Here is a 17,974-nt window from a genome sequence, read left to right as displayed (position 1 = left end):
AATATTGTACAAAATTTTAAATCATAAAATTTTAATGGAAGTTAAATAGATGGTTAGAGAATTTGAATAGAGGGAATTGTAATTTTAAAGCTTAACATTTCTGCAGTTCTATTTGATATACTCAAAAGTGTAGTTTGCTTGACTTGTTAGCGAATTTTATACTTGCGTAAATTATTGTATATATAAAAATAAATTTCGAATCCTGATTATTTTCTGTTTTAAGAAAGACTATTTTCGAATTTTTTCAAAGAAATCAAAATTTTTTCGACAATTCTGTTTGATTCAATTAATTACAACCTTAAAATGTTTGTGAGTTTCTAAACTTTCTCTATGAAATTCACTTTTATTTTTAATTAATTTTAGTTAAAATTTTATGCCGAAAAGCAATTTTTAAATACAATAATTGTTGTGGTACCTCTGTTTAGTTTAAATTCCAAATGAAGCCATAAATTTAACATTAATTAAGACTAAAACAATTACTTGTTTTTTTTTTGTTAACAATTTTATGTTTAAAAATTCAACATTTTGTTATTTAAATATGAAAAAAAAGAAGAAGAAAAAAAATTGGTGTACAAAGCCTGTAAGAAATGAGGACAACAAGGAGCTCAGAATTGCTATTGAAAAATCCTTGCAAAAAAAAAATAATTTTAGTTTTAATTTTTCTTCTTCTTTAATTTATTTTTGAAAATGAAGATAAAAAGCAAAAAAATTTTCGCCTTAAAATTGAATTAAATTGGAGTTGTGCCAAAAAAGAATAATGTTATTTTTCTTACAAATATTTGTTTGCTGTTTTTGATTTTGTGTTTTTTTTTTTGTTATGTGAATGTCCTTTTTAAAGTTTTGTACTACTTTTGATGCTATTAAAATTGTTTTAACAATTTTTTTTTTCTTGTTCCGTAACTAAGTATTTCAAGATAAAACTTTGAACTCATGAATTTTATATTGTTCAATTCTTTGAATTTGCTTTTTTTTTGTATTTTCATACTTAATTATAAATTGTTAAACAAACCATGTAAAAGTCAATTTATTGTAGACGAACAATACATTATTAGAATTTTATAAAAAAAAAAACATAATTTCAAAAAAATTTTAAATTAAAGCAAAATTCCTTTAGAATTTAAATTTTTAACAAATATAGATGCATCGAATAATAATTGGGTTGAATGAAATCTATATAATTTGAAATCAGAAATCGAAGGTTAAAAATGAATAAAACTAAAATTATCCGGACTATCAGGTCTTATTCGGTTATCTAGTAGGCAACTACCGCAAAAACTTCATCCAAAATTCATTTTCTTTTGAAACTACAGCAAGTGTGCCACAAATACTTGAATTTTAAACCTGAGTAGAGGGCATTGAGCAGGCTGACATGCTATTTAAGAGGAAGGCGAATCTTTGGCCTTGAAAGGGACCGCAAAGGAAAAAGATTAAAAGATCGATTAAGATCGGAATTGCTGAATAACCATCCAGGATTGTGACGATCTGGAGAATTTTGGCGCACGCGAGAGTTCTAACGAGTTTACTGATTAGAAATTATCCCGGCTTCTCTATAGTTTCAGGACTTACGAAATTTCTATAAAAATCATAATTAATACAATGAGATGTTTCAGTTCCAATTTCAGTTGTTTCTACTGCAAATACCTAAAATGTTAATAACACTGATGGCTTTATGGAAATGTTCATAATGCTCAAATCCATATATTCACTTAATTTGTTCCGTAGTTTATTTAATTTCGACAAAAAAAAACTAATTTTGTTTAACAGTGAGTTACATTTCTCTTTTGTTAAATTAAAGCACTTACAACTATACATTATTTCTGCGAAGTTATTAAACAAGTTTAATAACAAATAAAACTAAAAATTTTCAATCTGGAACTTTTTAGCATTTTATGTTATTTGAGAGTGCATTAAACTAATAGCTTGTATACGTTATACAATAAAGAATAGCACACTTTATGATTACTATTGTGAAATAAATATTTTCATATTTACATTTTATTTATAAAAACTAAATTGAAAAACATCTGATGTTCTCAAAAATAAATTAAAAGTTTCAAAGAATATTTTATATAGTTTGTTTGTTTATGAAATATGTGTATGTAAACTTGCAATCAACCATACTTGTATGCAACACATACTTATAGTTCAATAGATTTTATGTGTGTAAGCATAAAGTATGTAGTATTGGAATAATTGTAAATATAGTGTATATAAGTATTGTGTGTGTTTTTATATAATTTTAATCTTAAATATCGTTTGTAGTTGTATAAATTCCGTAAAATGAAAATGATCTAAATGAATTTTTTAAGAAAACTGAGTCATAGAAAATTAATATTAAGTCAAAATATAGAAAATTTTCTGTTTTTGTAGAAAACTGCTAAAAACCAGGTTGTTGTCAATATATACAACATTTTTGTAAAGTTTTTAATCTTCTCTTTCTGAATAAGAAAGTTTTCCATTCAGTGCTTTTAAACAGAAGTTATATAACTACAAATTGCGATATTTTCACTATTTCATAAAGTTCAAACCTTAGAATACATACATTTTCCAATTTTAAGAAAAATGAACTTGTGCTATTTTTAAATAAGTCCTTCTTGCAATATTTTGCATTAAATACAATAATTATACTATAGGAAATATTTTCAAATATTTTTTTTTTTGTTGCCACAAGCATTGAATAAATGAAACTCTTAACACAATATATGATTGATTAGAAACTATAAGATTGTGTAATGAATTTTAATATTTAGAATTATGTATGTATGTGTATAGGCAGATTATAGAAAATCGTAATAGAAATATGTAAGCATTAAACTTTTCATAAATGAGGTTTGTTTGATTATGTCAATACATAATATGCACAATACGGAATGGACCACACGTTACAATTATTAGGAGTAAAAATGAGTTGCATTTATCAATTAAAAATACATTATATATGTGTATAGAAAAAAAGTTATACAAAAAAATAAAAGTTGTAATTAAAATTGATTGATGTAATAACCTTTTATTATTGCAAATAATGTTTTATTGCATTTGAGATAGGAAACTCTCTTACTATTCACGCAATGATGAGAATTTTAAAAGTAAATTACGTTTGAAATGCTTTAATGAACCCATAATGAGAAAATGAACTGTGCGATTCAAACTAGGTAAACGATTTTTAATAAATCGTTTTCAATCGCAATATAAGATAAAATTGCATATTTATAGGCATATTTATGAATATAATGAACCATCTAATTGCAAACATTTTATAATAAAGAGAAATTCACTAAACAAAAAATTATATGTATTTAATTGCAAATTTTACTGATGCCATAATAATTGTTCGCTAAATATAGAGAAGTTCTCTTTGTGGGTTGTTTCTTGTATGAAACTCTTACAGTATCTTAATTTTCACTTTCTTATTTTGAAATTTTCATATTAAAATTGAAAATATTGAAAATAGTTTTTACCAGTGGATACAACCAAAAGAAAACATACCATTGTATACTATAAAGAAGTAGCTAAAAAATTTAATACTTTAAAGAAGATGAACTAAAGAAACAAAAGTCGTTCATCATCCATCTATAATTGCTTTATAAACGTGTATAGAATGGGTGTTATAATATTGAATTGAAAGTGTTAGGTATATGCCATAAGTTCGGGTCTAATTCTTTTATTTGTTTTTGTATGAACGCATTTTTTCTTTTTTTTTTTTCAAATAACATTTAGGGAGGCGATAAAAACTGATGTTTAAATATAAATTCTGTATTTTGTATTCAAATTCCCATTTGGTGAGCAATATAATGAATAAAACAAAAAATAGTATTTTAAAAAATGAAATATAAACAATATTGCGAACTAAAAGAATGCTTCTTGATATGTTAAAATGCGTTATAGCACTTTTTTTCCATTTAATATTTATAACATTAATGTAGTACAAATTTTAATGTTTCCGTTTCCGTATATAATATTATTGATTTTACTATATGTATATGTGTGCACCCATATATGGGAACAAGAATTTCAAAATTGTTTTCGCTTAAAAAGAACTTCTTTTTTATTCAGTATTGCCAAACAAACTTTTTTTTTCCGAAATATTTTAATTCTTCAAGAATTATTTTGTTTAAGTAAATCAATTGGGTGAATAATATATAGAGGTTATCCTTAGGGATATGTTGAATGTTTGTTATACGAAACAATTTTCCACTGGTCCAGAAAATGCCAGAAATTTTCTTGACAATTTTAAACTATTCCAAAAATTATTAGTTTGTGAACGAATAGTAGGTAAAATAATTGTTCTAGGTAAGCATTGATTCTAAAATGAAAAAAAAATTTATATAAAAATATTAACAAAACTAAAAATTATGAGGCTAAAAAAGTAATGCTAAAATATTACTTTAAAAATTTTAAATGGCAACAATAAATTATTTAAAAAAAAAAAACAAAACTAGAACGGTTAATGTTCCCAATATCACAAGTTTTTTTTTATGCTGTTTTTTTTTTTAAGTGAAAGGATGGAATTTACTACAAAGATTTTTATAAATGAATCCTGAATTTTAATATTATACTATTTTTGAATTAAATATATTCATATATTCATGACACATACACAAACATGCATACAAAATAAAAATTTTTGTAGTATTTTTTTTTGCCACCATAATTTTTCTCTCTCTGTTCGTTCTGTTCGTTTAATGAACCATTTGATTCGGATTTGTTTGTTTTGTTTTTTATTGTTGTTTTTTGTTTGTCGTGATACTTAAAAAATGGGTTATTTATATGAATCCTGCAATTTTAATAGTATAAAATATTATAATAAAAAAAAAATTCTATTGTAATTTTACAAAAGTGAGAGGCCATGAGAAAATATAGGAAATATTATAAAAGAGAAAGGCTGCAGAAAAAATTGAAATGTATAGGAAATGAATTTAATATTATTGAATTGGAAAATTGTTGAAAAACCAATAAACTATGATAGTTTTAAATTCATATGCAAAATAATTTAGAATTGTTGGTACTATTTTGTGGTTTGTTCCACTGAAAAAAAATTATGATGCAATTGAACTCTTTGGAACAAAAGAGTTTTTTTTTTTAATAGGTTTTTTTTTATCTAAAGTGTTTTTGGTTTTAAAGTCTTTTACATATAATTATGCTGAATCAATTGAAAATTTTTAGAAATTTATTGAAACTATAACGCACGTAAGCATACACCGAATGAAATTTGCAAATAAGATTTGATTACATATAATGTAAACATGCGTTTATTTATGAATAAATTTTAATAATAAAACATATTTTATTGTCATATAATCACAGTTTTCACATAAGTGGGGGTTTAAAATCTATAAAGTTGCAAACCAATGGTTTGTTATTACACTTTTTCCTACAACAAGTGAAAGTACTGCTTTTAAAAACAATCTAGCAATGTTTTTATTAAAATCATTCATATACGAATATATTTCAAAAATTGCATACTTTTAGGATGAGCAATGTATTCAATATATTAAATAAACCAAAGAAAAATTTAAAGCGGCGTTAATGTAATGCTCGAACTTTAAGAGTTAAGGTTATGTAAATACTGAAGTTAATTGAACTTTCAAAGGAAGGCATATGATAAGGATTATTTTTAGTTCGTTAAAAAATAATATTGATATTGTCTTTTTTGTACGCTCTGCTCAATTTATTGAGCAACCAAATTTTTGTCTCATTAAAGGCATTAAATTGTGCTTTAGCTCACGTCATCATTTGATATATATTTTTTCTTGCAGATCAGCGAATCTGACCAATAGAGTCAACGTGCAAAACTGTTTAAAAAGACAAAATTCTCTGCTCTTTAGCATACATATTTCCGAAATCTATAAGACTTTCCCGAAATATTTACTCACAAAAATTAAAAATTTATTAAATTTTCTAAAATTTCCCATTTAAAGTTGTTTGCGCTAAAATTTATGTTATTAACGTACGTTGAGTTTATTATAAAAGTAAAAGTTTGAGCAATTTTGAGCTATTTTGAGCTTCAATTTGATACTATGTAACAAGACACTTGGAAAAAGTTTAGATTAATATAATGTAATCAAACCAAAAAGAGCAATTTTTTCACATAAATGGTTGAATTTTCATGTGAAGTATGTGTAACTTGTTGTTCCATTATATTGGGCAATGGCTACGGTACGGTCCTATAAATTTATTACATAAACCTTCAATTCCAATTTAAAATGAGTAACTATTTTAATTATGTCTTAAAAGTCAAAACCTTATTACAAATTTTTGTATAATAAAACTTTAAATAATACTAAAAGCAAAAAATTTTTCAAAAGAATTGAAAATATTTAGGCATCAGTTTCTTTTTTTTGTTTAATGAATTGGATTTGAACTATACATTTTAGGATAATAATATTTTTGTAATTCTAGTATAATTTATGAATACATGATCATTCATCCCAACAACTTTTGAATTAGTTTTTTTCTTTTACAAAAAATAATCATACAAATAAGTACACTAATTTTAAAATATGTAAATGCATAGAAGAGAAAAAAAATTTGTTTGGCAACCCATTATTACTCCATTTGGAAAATATTTACATTAAGGTAAGTACATACCCATGTACATGCCAATTTTATATTCTCAGAAGAGTTATGCATTTTTTTGTTGCCAAACTAAAAAGCTTTCAACATGATTTACAGGATATTTATGTTAATGTAATGACTTTGTAGTCATACCTAAAGCAAATTTTTTCTTTATTAGAATTTTCAAATTTTTATAAATTGCCATAGAAAATAATGATAATTAGAAGTAGGATTTTAAGGATATTTTATATTTTGTTCTTTATATAAATCCATGAAATATTGACCTTTTTCTTTGGTTTTTATTCAAAGTTAGAATTAACTAAATTTTTATGTATTTTGTTTTTAAAGAGTTTTGGAGTTATCTTTGCATATATGTATATATATATATATATATATATATAATACATATGTATATATTTAAAGTGAATATTACTACAATCTTTTGTCAAAATTAAAAATTTTATTAAGAATTTTTGAAAACAGATAACAATTTTTAATAAGAATTTTGTACTATTTTGTTTATAATTTCAAAATTTATACGTGTATGTATGAATGTAAAGCATGTCTAAAAAAACTTTGATATAGTCAGCACATTACCGACTGCAAGATGTATTGTCTAGTTTAAAATGTTCAGAAATTCTGTATTTTAATACCACCCAGTTCAAAAATCTAATTTCTAGGGAATTTGAACCGTATAAAGTAAATCTCCTCTAGGAGCCAAAACTACATATTTCTAGGTATGTTAATTAAAATGTTATTAAGATTTTTCCGTATTCCATTCCGTATTCCTTCATGAAAATTTCTTTACAAATTTCGGCGTTAAATTTTAATTGTAATATTTTATTTGCGCAATATCACATGATATAATTAAATTTTATTGCTCGCACGTTTTAAAAAATTTTAACATCACAATTACGTAACATACGTAGAATACGTAAAAATAAACATTAAGAAAATCATAATTTTTTTTTACAAACCTGGTAGGGTTTTTAATATAATTTGATGATATAATTTACCTGAAAATATAAAAAAGAGAAATTATTAAAATATGTGAAAGTGTAGGTAAAAATATTATTTATGTATTACATATAAATTGCTTTACTTAAATAATATTACAAAATTATGATTTCTTAAAAAACAAATAAATTTTATGATATCTTCGATATTTTAGATAACTTGTCCCGAAATTATGAAGATAACAAATTAATTCTCAAATATTTCTAATAATTCTAGTAATGTAATAATTTTAATTAACAGTATACGGTAATGAATTTTTGAATACATAATAATTACATAATTATTACACAATTAATATTTTCATTATACACTTATATAGAAAATTTACGTTTCAAAGAAAATGAATTACTTAATTATTCACACAAATGAATTAAAGACTACGCAAGAGTAGGTATTGAGTTGATGCAAAATTAAGGTACTATGGCTTCGATAATGTTTGAACTCTAGTTAAATATAGATTTTAAAGAACGGTAGTATTCCGAACTATTGCTTGCCATCACACCCATTTTCAACAGGCTTCTGGCTCTTACTTTTTGAGTTTTTGCTTACGCGATCGAACAGACAGACAGATAACGCTAAATTGATTCAGAATTTCATATTTATGTGTTTCATAGAGCTAGAAAAAGAACAGCAATTCTATAATATCATTTGAGCGGGTATAAAAATTCTTAAAACTAAATCAGGTATTATTCTATTCATTCTATTTTTAATTTAAGCCCCACATATTATTTAGTATATTTAAAAAACTTTTCTATTTAGATTTAAATTAAATTTTCTTTTTACCTTCACTTTGAATAGGATTATGATGTAATGTAAATGAATTGCATATCAAAAAATATTCCAGAAAAAAAAAAAATAAAATATAAAAAAATTTAGGTCTGTCAGAAAAAAAACAAACAAAAAGTTTAAGTAAAACAAAGCACCTGAAGTAAAAATAACTTTATCATAGAAACCGCATCACCACATATACACAAGTATCCAAAAGATATTTTTGAAAGAATTTCATTTAAATAATCCACTGATTACATAATGTACCTAATATAATAATAAAGTTAAAAAAAATCGAGTATACTAAGCATCTATATAAGAACTAATATAGAATATAAAATCCTTTTAAATTCAACACACATACACAATCATCGCATAGGAAACTTTTTTTGTTTTCCAAATAAAAACCACATAACATGTGTTAGAATGTATGTTAAATGTACAACAAAATATAATATAAAATACTCGCATTACAAAGAACAGTGACCTCTTTAACTTCTTTATAAAATGAAAATTATAAATTTTTCACAGATCTTTAAAAAACAAAATGAATTAAAAACGAAAAATAAAATTTCTAATAAAATTTTTTTCATCTTTTCAACATTTCTGAAAAGATTTTAAAAAACTTTCTTATTTAATAGTTTAAATGACATAAAAAAGTATTGAAAAATTTTGAAAATCTTCTACTTAATTGCAAATTTTAAAATTTTGGTTTACATACAATAATAATAAAAATATTGCATAATTTTTTAATAAAAAAAAAAATTCAATTTTTCATATTTTAGATTTTTTTTTTGTTTTGTTTTTCCATCTTTTTCTAATACAAACCATTGTAAAAAGAACCTTATTCCGACACTAATACGAAATTATATTGAAAGTGTAACTTAACAATCAAACAAAGAGTAGTTGGAAACACGAGTTTTGTTTTTCTATTAAAAAGTACAAAAATTTCAAAGCGTAAGGGTGGAACAATTGCAGGACAAAAATACATTAAAATCACATTAACTAAATTTTTGAAAATTAGGATTACATTCGATCTAAGCAGTTGTAAGCACGAAATTCTTAATTAATTTTACCTATATGTACTTGTCCACTTGTTATTGTAAATTTTTAAATTTATGTTACAAATTTATAGTTTAGGAGTAAACTTAATTATATGTACGTCATTTATGGCATTACGTGAAAATTCCACTGTGTTATCACTATTTATGGCAGAGCCTAATGAGAGTCAAAAGCTAAAATTTGATAAGTGACACATAAAGCTTAGCTGGAAATGTTTTTCCTTTTATGAAATTTCAATTTGTTTAAATTTATTTAAGGCACTGTTTATGCGTCAAGCAAAGTTTGAATTTGACAACTGTAAACACTGTCTTACAAAAGTAGTGTTTTCATTTATTTTTTAAGATTTAATAAAAATTTGTTTAAGAATTCAACATATTTGTAAGGATTTAAACTGTAATAAATAAATTTCATAAAATTTAAATTCATTTATGGTAATATTGGTTGCCATTATTACGTTTAAACTGCAGTTTGGTTTATAAAATTATTTTAGTAAATTTATATACTATGTAAACTCAACACCTAATTTCATACTGAATATTTTAAATTTTAAATTTAAGTCTTATTATTTTTATTTCAACATAACGATATAGTATATAAACATTTGTTGTAATAGAAATCTTTTTTTTTCACATTTATTTTTTAAATTAGTTTTCTAAAGTGTATAATTTGTATAATTTCAAGAGTGAAATAACAATAAAATGACTTAATAATAACTAAATAAAAAAACAAAAACTTAAAATCAAAAAAAATTACTGTGTCTCCCTCTTCACTTGCAACATACTGAAATCATAGACAAACTCAATTTTCATACTGTTCAATTGTGTTCGGTACGATCAAGCTGCTATACAATAGTTGAAATTATATTACAAAATAAAACTCCCTTTATCTAAATTACTTAGAGATTTAAGTTTCTGTATTTGACAAAGCTTCCTCATTCACAATATTAAAAAAACAAAAATCTTTTAAAGGAATGATAAAAATAATTTTACACAGCCATATATAAAGGTGTACATACAAGGATACGAATATTAACATATACGGTGTACAATGTCTGCATACCTGATATTCCCATTTATGTTTGTTTTAATGGCTTAATAAGGGAATTTCGAAAAAAAGACTCTTTTGAATAAGAGAAAACAATGAAAAAAACTCTCGAAAAATTTTTTTTTTTTGTAAAATTTAAAAAACATAATAGAAAACTAACAATGAAAAAACAATGAAATAAAATGATAAAATATGTAGATGAAATGAGTGTCTCTAGTATAGGGAAAGATAAAAGGACAATTTTTTTTTCCTTTTGTCAAAGCTCCTGTAACCTATAGCAAACGTAACATACAGTGTTTATAAATTTTTTTTTTATTTTTTTTTATTATTCTCAAGGATATAATAACCGTTTTAACTATAAAATTATATTATACATAAAATTTCCGCACTTTGTTTTCTAGTGAATGAACTGGAAGAAAAAAAATATCAAAGGTGAAAAAAAAAATGACAAAAGGAAGATGACTCTAAACGCATTTAAATATTACAAAACAAGGAAGAATATTAAGTGGACACACCTAATATTGTATGTATGTATGTACGAAGGAGCAAAATATTCATTATAAATTTTGAGTTGGAATCAAATAATCTTGCAATGGAATTAGTCTTGTAGTAATGATTTTTCAATCGTTGCAAATAACAAGGCGATGCTGTGAAGATGAAAGAGTAGTAATTTTATTTATATTATAAGAATCAATTGGAATCCTCAAAACGTTCAATTTATTTCTAGAACATAAGATTCATAAGTTTTGCAAAATACAGTTGAGCCTGATTAATGGGAACTCCTGTAAGCGAACGAGTCTTCTACCTACATAAAATCTTTTCACAGTTGTTCGTATGTGTTTCTCTAACATTCGTAGGTGAAGAACACTATAGAGAAACACATATGAATGAAGAGCTGAGATCCGTAAAAATTTTTAGAAAATTCAAAGCTACCGAACAAAAATTTTACAAATTTTTATTACAAATCTTGCAAGAATTTTTATGTTAACACTAAACTGGAGTTCTTCAAAGAAGTAAAATGATTTTTCCGAATTTACCAAAAACAAAGTCGTATTTTATTCATTTGGTTGTCATTTAATTTAACATTTAATTTTATTTGTATGGCAATTTGAATAAGAAAGGAAAAAATAGGGGGAGGAGGGACAATAAATAATTTTATTTTTAATGCAACTTGAAATAAAATTCAATATTAAAGCATAATCAAACTATAAGTTAAGAAATATTTTTTTGCATGAAAATGTGAAACAGAACCACTAAAAGTAAATTAGGTAAAAAATTTATACCAAATTATTATTTTCAAAACGCGTGATATTTTATAACGCCTTTAAAACAAACACAAAATTCTTTATATAAAAATAAAATATTTCAAAAAAACAATATTTTTTTATATACACATATAAGTTTTCATTTTTTATTTTGATTGCTATTTAATGTGTCCCTTTTGGAGAACGATTCTATGACCCAGAAAACCAAAAAACAAAAATATTACAGATCCCAACAGCATAAATGCATAAATTAAAATTTTTTTTTTGGTTTTTAAATTTTAAATTATTTTTTTTTTTTAATTTTTACTTAATATTTGTTTGTTATATTAAATTAAAATAATATTTAATTTAAATATGTCACAATTTAATAAAAAAAATCATGTATGACAGTATGTGTGTATGTAAATTCATTCGCTGTTTTAAGGCATACCAACTATATATACCTAATGTTTGTTTATTTTTATATAATAACAAACGAGAAATTAATGTCTGGCCTTATATTTGTACGTAGTATGTTAAATTGACAATTTAAAATTGTTATTTCAACAAAATATTAAAATTCAAAATATTTCCTTTCCCTTAGGTAAATTTACATACATACAAAATTATGGTTTTGATAGCAAAATTATCTATGTACCTATTGTATGTATGTTTATATTTATGATGGAAAAATTTTATATATTGCTGCATATAGTATAAAATCTTAAAAGTTTATGGCATTATGGACCCCTACGCTTTCATACATACACCTATATATTATAATATTATTATAGTAATAAAGATTAAAAGGATGTTTTATATGTCAAAAGCCAATGAAAATTAGTTTGGAAAAGTTCCAAAAAACCCCATATTATATTTATATATATACACAATTTATAAAATAATACATTTATTGTGGTACACAAAAATTTTATAAATCTGAAGAACTTTTAAAATATTAAAATAAAAAAAAATTAAAAATATATGTATAGTTGATAAAAAAAGAAAATATTTTACGGAAACAAAAGATAGTTTTTTTTACAAAGGAAGACCACATGTAAATAAATAAGCATATATGTATATGTAAGTGAATATATATGTGTATATTATTATGGTACATTTATACCGGCTATAAATTACCGACAATTTATGCTATTCAGACATAATTCTATAAAATTTCTTATGCACATGTACCGTAGTATACCCCCATTGCATCTTGTCAAAATATGAACGGAATTTTAATAAAAAAAAAAATTAGGTTATTCTTATGACGTCCAGAACATATTCCTATCCATAAAATATAGGAAGATTTTAATTATAAAAATTTGGAACTTAAAAAGTTATTTGAAATTGAAGAACCTAAATGACCCAATACAAATTTTGCTCATAAATCCTTGTGTTATGTGAATGGAATATTTGATATTCACATAGTTTACTCACCAATTCATCCTGTTATGTGAATGAAGTAAAAGAAATTGGGACCAGAGAACGCTTCTATGAAATGATTGGATAACTTGATCAATTACTTTTTTCTTAGAACTTATGAAAGCATAACTTCAACTCATAAAAAACCGAAAACTCAAGTTGACTCCGAAAATCAAGTTGTCAAGTAATAATTGGCTTTATTTTCGGAATAATTTAAGCAAGAGTTATTTTTTTTGCCCATTAACTCAAACAAATGACGTGTACTTTTATAATTTATATTTTGGTTGAAAAAGGATACCAGAATTTAATGGATCTTTTTACAATATTTCAAACATGAAGTTGGTTTTTTAAATTTTAATTTTTCAAGTAAAACTTTTAATAATGAATGAGTTTTTATTTTAATAGCAGATGCATATGTTCTACATTTAGTTTCCTTTAATAAATATAATATATATATATATATATATTATATTATACAATTTAAATAACGGCAATAAATAAAATTTTATTGGATGAGAACAAAATAAAAATGTGAATAAATAAAATTAAAATTCCGAAATTAAATAAATAAAAATTTTATAAAACAATTGAATAATAAACATTTATGAAGCGAACTAGGCCAATTAACAAAAACAAAAAACCATTTCCACTATTGGATTCCATGACCTCTTTAATGCGCCTTTATGTAATACAAGGATATAGACAGTTGTCCTACCTATCACTAATTTTTATATTGTTATCAAAAATTTTCTATCAATATAAAATTTCCCAACTACATAAAGAACAACGCTAATAAGTTTCATAAAATCCAAGTGTACCCACGTATGTATATATGTGTGTATGAAAACAACACTGAAATTTCATGTGCCGCCGGTATAATTTTTTTTCTTGTTATACAATATAAAATATACATAAATATTTTTTCTCAATACAATTGAATTTTTCTTAGTATGTTTGAATGTTCATTTAATATTAGATAACATTTAAATATTATTTAAAAAAATTTATTATTGTGAACAGAAATGATGGAAGGAAGTTTTAGGAAAAAAAAAATAAAAAAAAAAGGATGTTATGCAGAGTAATTAAATATTAATAAAACAAGTAAAAACATTTCAGTCGATTTTACCCAATTCAATTATACCCTATATACCATTATGAAATTAAAAATTAGGTTTACGAACAAAACGCGTACTCAACACAAAACTCAGCAAAATTTTTGAGGCGTCTACACAGAACTTCAAATCTTTTTTTCATGAAGTTAGTTAGCCTTAACTAGTTTTTTGGGATATTTAGAAATATAAATCAAGGTTGTATCATGCTTTTATGGCCTCTAACTAAATCTCTCATGCTATTCCACTAAAACATCTAAAATATATCTGGGCCATAAAAATTTAGTATTCATGCATGTTTTTAGCAGATATCCTATTGATTTTTCAAAAATTTAAAATTTCCATTTTGGGTTGTATGGCAGCTATACAAATCCGCTTTTCGAATTGGCCTAATTTCAAGTAACAGTCGTCCTTGACTAAAAAGAAACATTTTGTAAGTTTGTTATGGTATTTGCCCTTTGCATTGTCGTGCGAACAAATGGACGGACAGTAGGACGGATATATATGTTCATCTTTATACTGCAAACGCCTTCAAGTGGTTACAAACTCTATATCAAAGTTATAATATATCCTTAACTATAAGTTGTAGGGTGTTAAAATACAAAAATAAATTATTAAATAATTTAGCAAAAAAAATATAAACTATTTGAAAAACATAAGTTTAAAAATTAACCTTCAAATGACTTTGACGTTTTTTATGTACATATACACAGATATTCATGAAATTCAAATTTTTATAATCTAATAGTTATAGATACTCGTGTTTTTAGAACTTTTATTTTATTTTTTTAAATATTTATAAAATAAAATTCAAAAACAACTATAAAAATAATTGTTATGAACTAAAAACTATTTAATAATTTATTAGAGATTTAAATGTGGGCGTCAAACTGTAAATAAGGATATTTGAAAGTTAGATAAATGTTCTATTTAATAAAAAATAATAATTTTAATATTAATAAATAATATTTTTTCTAAGTTGAAAATTTTTCGGGATTTCCATAATATGAAAAATTTAGATAAAATTAATATTAGTACAAGTAAAAAAATTAAATATTTTATTTGGGTAAGACATAGATTTACGAGAGTTTAATAAATAATTTTCTTGTACGAAATATTCGGCAAATTTTCATATTGCATGTAGGGCAACTGAAGGTGTATAAATTTATAATATTGTGAAATTAAGCAAACGACAAACTATAATACAAAATGTAAATATAAAATTACATAAGTTTCGAATTTTTTATATAACTCAAATCATATGCATACGTTATGTATATATATATAATAAATAACCATATTTATGAACCTCTTATAGTCTTAAACTATTTACAATTTCGATGGTAATATTCTTTTAAAGTAGGAGCAATTATGTTTCTTTCGTCACTGTAGATACTTTTATTTACGGAATCCAATTAGAGAATTTCTCAAGTTTTTATTCAACTTTAATATCATTAAAGACCTATGTATAACAAAATAAAATTATGATTTCTGACTACAAAACTATTTAAAATTTTGAATTAAACAATTGTTTTTTTTTACATTCTTGCTTTGATGTTTCTCCGCTTTCCTTTTCCAACCAACCTATTCACTTTAAAGAAAAAAAAAAAATTAGGGAATTTTATAGATAACCGATGGCCCCGGTGGCCGAGTGGTAACACACTCGTGTATTGAAAGGTAACAAACCGGGGAGCGCAGGTTCAAATCCTGCGGGGTGCGCATTTCATATTAAGATGGAAAAACACCTGAATAAGGTACACCTGAATAAGGTGAGAATTTTCCATTCACCACAGCGACCCAATATAGCCATCTAATAATTAATATAAGTATACCTAAAAATATAATAATATCATTAGTACTAAATAACAATAAAATTATACCTTAATATTAATAATCCATATAAAATAAATATTCAATAATAATTCAATTCAATAATAATAATAACGCGGCAAAAGAGAAAACTGACAACTAACGCCAACCTCACTGTTGACATCTAACATCTTGTTGACTTTGACAACCCAAATAGACATCTTATCGTCAGGGATGGGTAAAATTGCTGCGACATCTGGCGGAAAAATAACTGACGACGTCACTCTACTGGGCGATAGATGGCATGTCACCATCAATGCAACATCAATGTAGATAGCTGCGGTAGGCTAATCACCTTACTCAGTGAAACAATAACGATTCTAGAAACGGAAACAGAGCCTCGGATAAATGATGATATACTGGTAACGAACTTTGGCAGACGAAATAGGACAAGAATTGGACAATGGAACGTAAGAACAATGAAGGAACAATCAAAATTGGCTCAGGTCGAGAAAGAAATGAAAAGATATAAAATAAAAATACTTGGGTTAAGCGAAATAAGGTGGCCAGATCAGGGAGAAATGTCTACCTCTAACAATAACATACTGCTGTACTCAGGAAACCCCAATGGTGAACATGGAGTGGGCATAATTATAGAAAAAGAACTGAGAAAGAGTTTACTAACATGGAAACCCATCTCAAACAGAATAATATCGGCAAGATTTAATTCAAAAATAAAGAAAATTACTATTGTGCAGTGTTACGCTCCTACGGAAACCGCAACAACTGAAGTTAAAGATGAGTTCTACGAACAATTAACATCAGTATTGAGCTCCATCCCCAAATCCGATATACTAATATTAATGGGAGATTTCAATGCGAAAGTTGGTAACGTAAAAGCTTGGCCAACGGTGGGGCGACATGGCACTGGCATTCGAAACAATAATGGAGAGAGGTTAAAAGACATAGCAGAACAACACGGCTTGGTAATAGGTGGTACGATATTTCCACACAAAGAAATACATAAGTATACCTGGGTATCCCCTGATGGCAGAACAAAAAATCAAATAGACCATATATGTATTGCGCAGAGATGGGTTAAATCAATAACGAACGTGAGAACATGGAGGGGGGCGGATGTGCAGAGTGATCATATTCTCCTAACTGCAGACATAAAAATCAAGACGGCAGCTAAGAGAACCACAGAAAGTAACAGATTAAAGCGGCTTGATATTCGCAAACTAAAATCAGAGGTTACAAAGCAAGCATTTGTATCTAATGTGCAACAAGTACTTACCAGAGGTCAGAATAGAAACCAAAAACAGATTCAAGACATATACCGTCAAAATGGAGAAGAAGTCTTAGGAACCATTAGACGTGAAAGGAAAGAGTGGATCTCTGAAGAATCATGGGCTGCTATTGAACAAAGAAGACACATAAGACAACAACTTCTAACAAGCAATGACCCGAATTTGAGGGAATCACATTCCCTAATATGCAGAAAAATAAAGAAAATGATAAGAAGTGATAAGAGAAAATTCTACAATAACATAGCAAGAGAAGCCCAAACAGCTGCAGAACTAAATAACGCCCGAGCACTCCACAGAAAAATAGATATTCTGGCAAATAAGAGCTATCGAAAGCAAAGACCGATAAAGAACAAGAATGGTAGTCTGCTCACATCAACCCAAGACCAGTTGAACAGATGGAAAGAACACTTCGCAGAAACCAACATACAAACCCAAGATATAGAACTCGAGAATATGGAGCCAAACATTAGAGAAGATACTACTATCAACAAGGGGGCACCAACCATCAGAGAAATAGTAGAGGCAATTAGAAAGCTAAAGACCAACAAAGCAGAAGGGTTCGATGGTATTCCAGCTGAGCTGTTTAAAGCAGGAGAAATCACGGCGGCTAATGCAATAAAGCCAATAATAG

General features: G+C 25.4%; 1 protein-coding gene across 3 annotated transcripts in view; it reads right to left on the bottom strand.

The window, feature by feature from the left end:
* The window catches only part of LOC129614038 (uncharacterized), an 87,471-nt gene that overhangs the window by 44,830 nt on the left and 24,667 nt on the right, over nt 1-17,974 (bottom strand). The window contains exon 2 of one of the 3 annotated variants that reach the window (XM_055528423.1): nt 7,527-7,571. The exons of the other annotated variants lie outside the window; for them this stretch is intronic. Coding sequence (XP_055384398.1) covers nt 7,545-7,571 — 27 coding nt within the window. The 3' untranslated portion in view covers nt 7,527-7,544. Of the gene's footprint in view, nt 1-7,526; nt 7,572-17,974 lie in introns of those variants that run through there. 3 annotated transcript variants of the gene reach the window in all.

Source organism: Condylostylus longicornis, unplaced genomic scaffold (assembly GCF_029603195.1).
Source record: "Condylostylus longicornis isolate FDR11 unplaced genomic scaffold, ASM2960319v2 ptg000100l, whole genome shotgun sequence".
In the NCBI taxonomy this organism is placed as follows: Eukaryota; Metazoa; Arthropoda; class Insecta; order Diptera; family Dolichopodidae; genus Condylostylus; species Condylostylus longicornis.
This window is presented reverse-complemented; position numbering and strand designations above follow the sequence as displayed.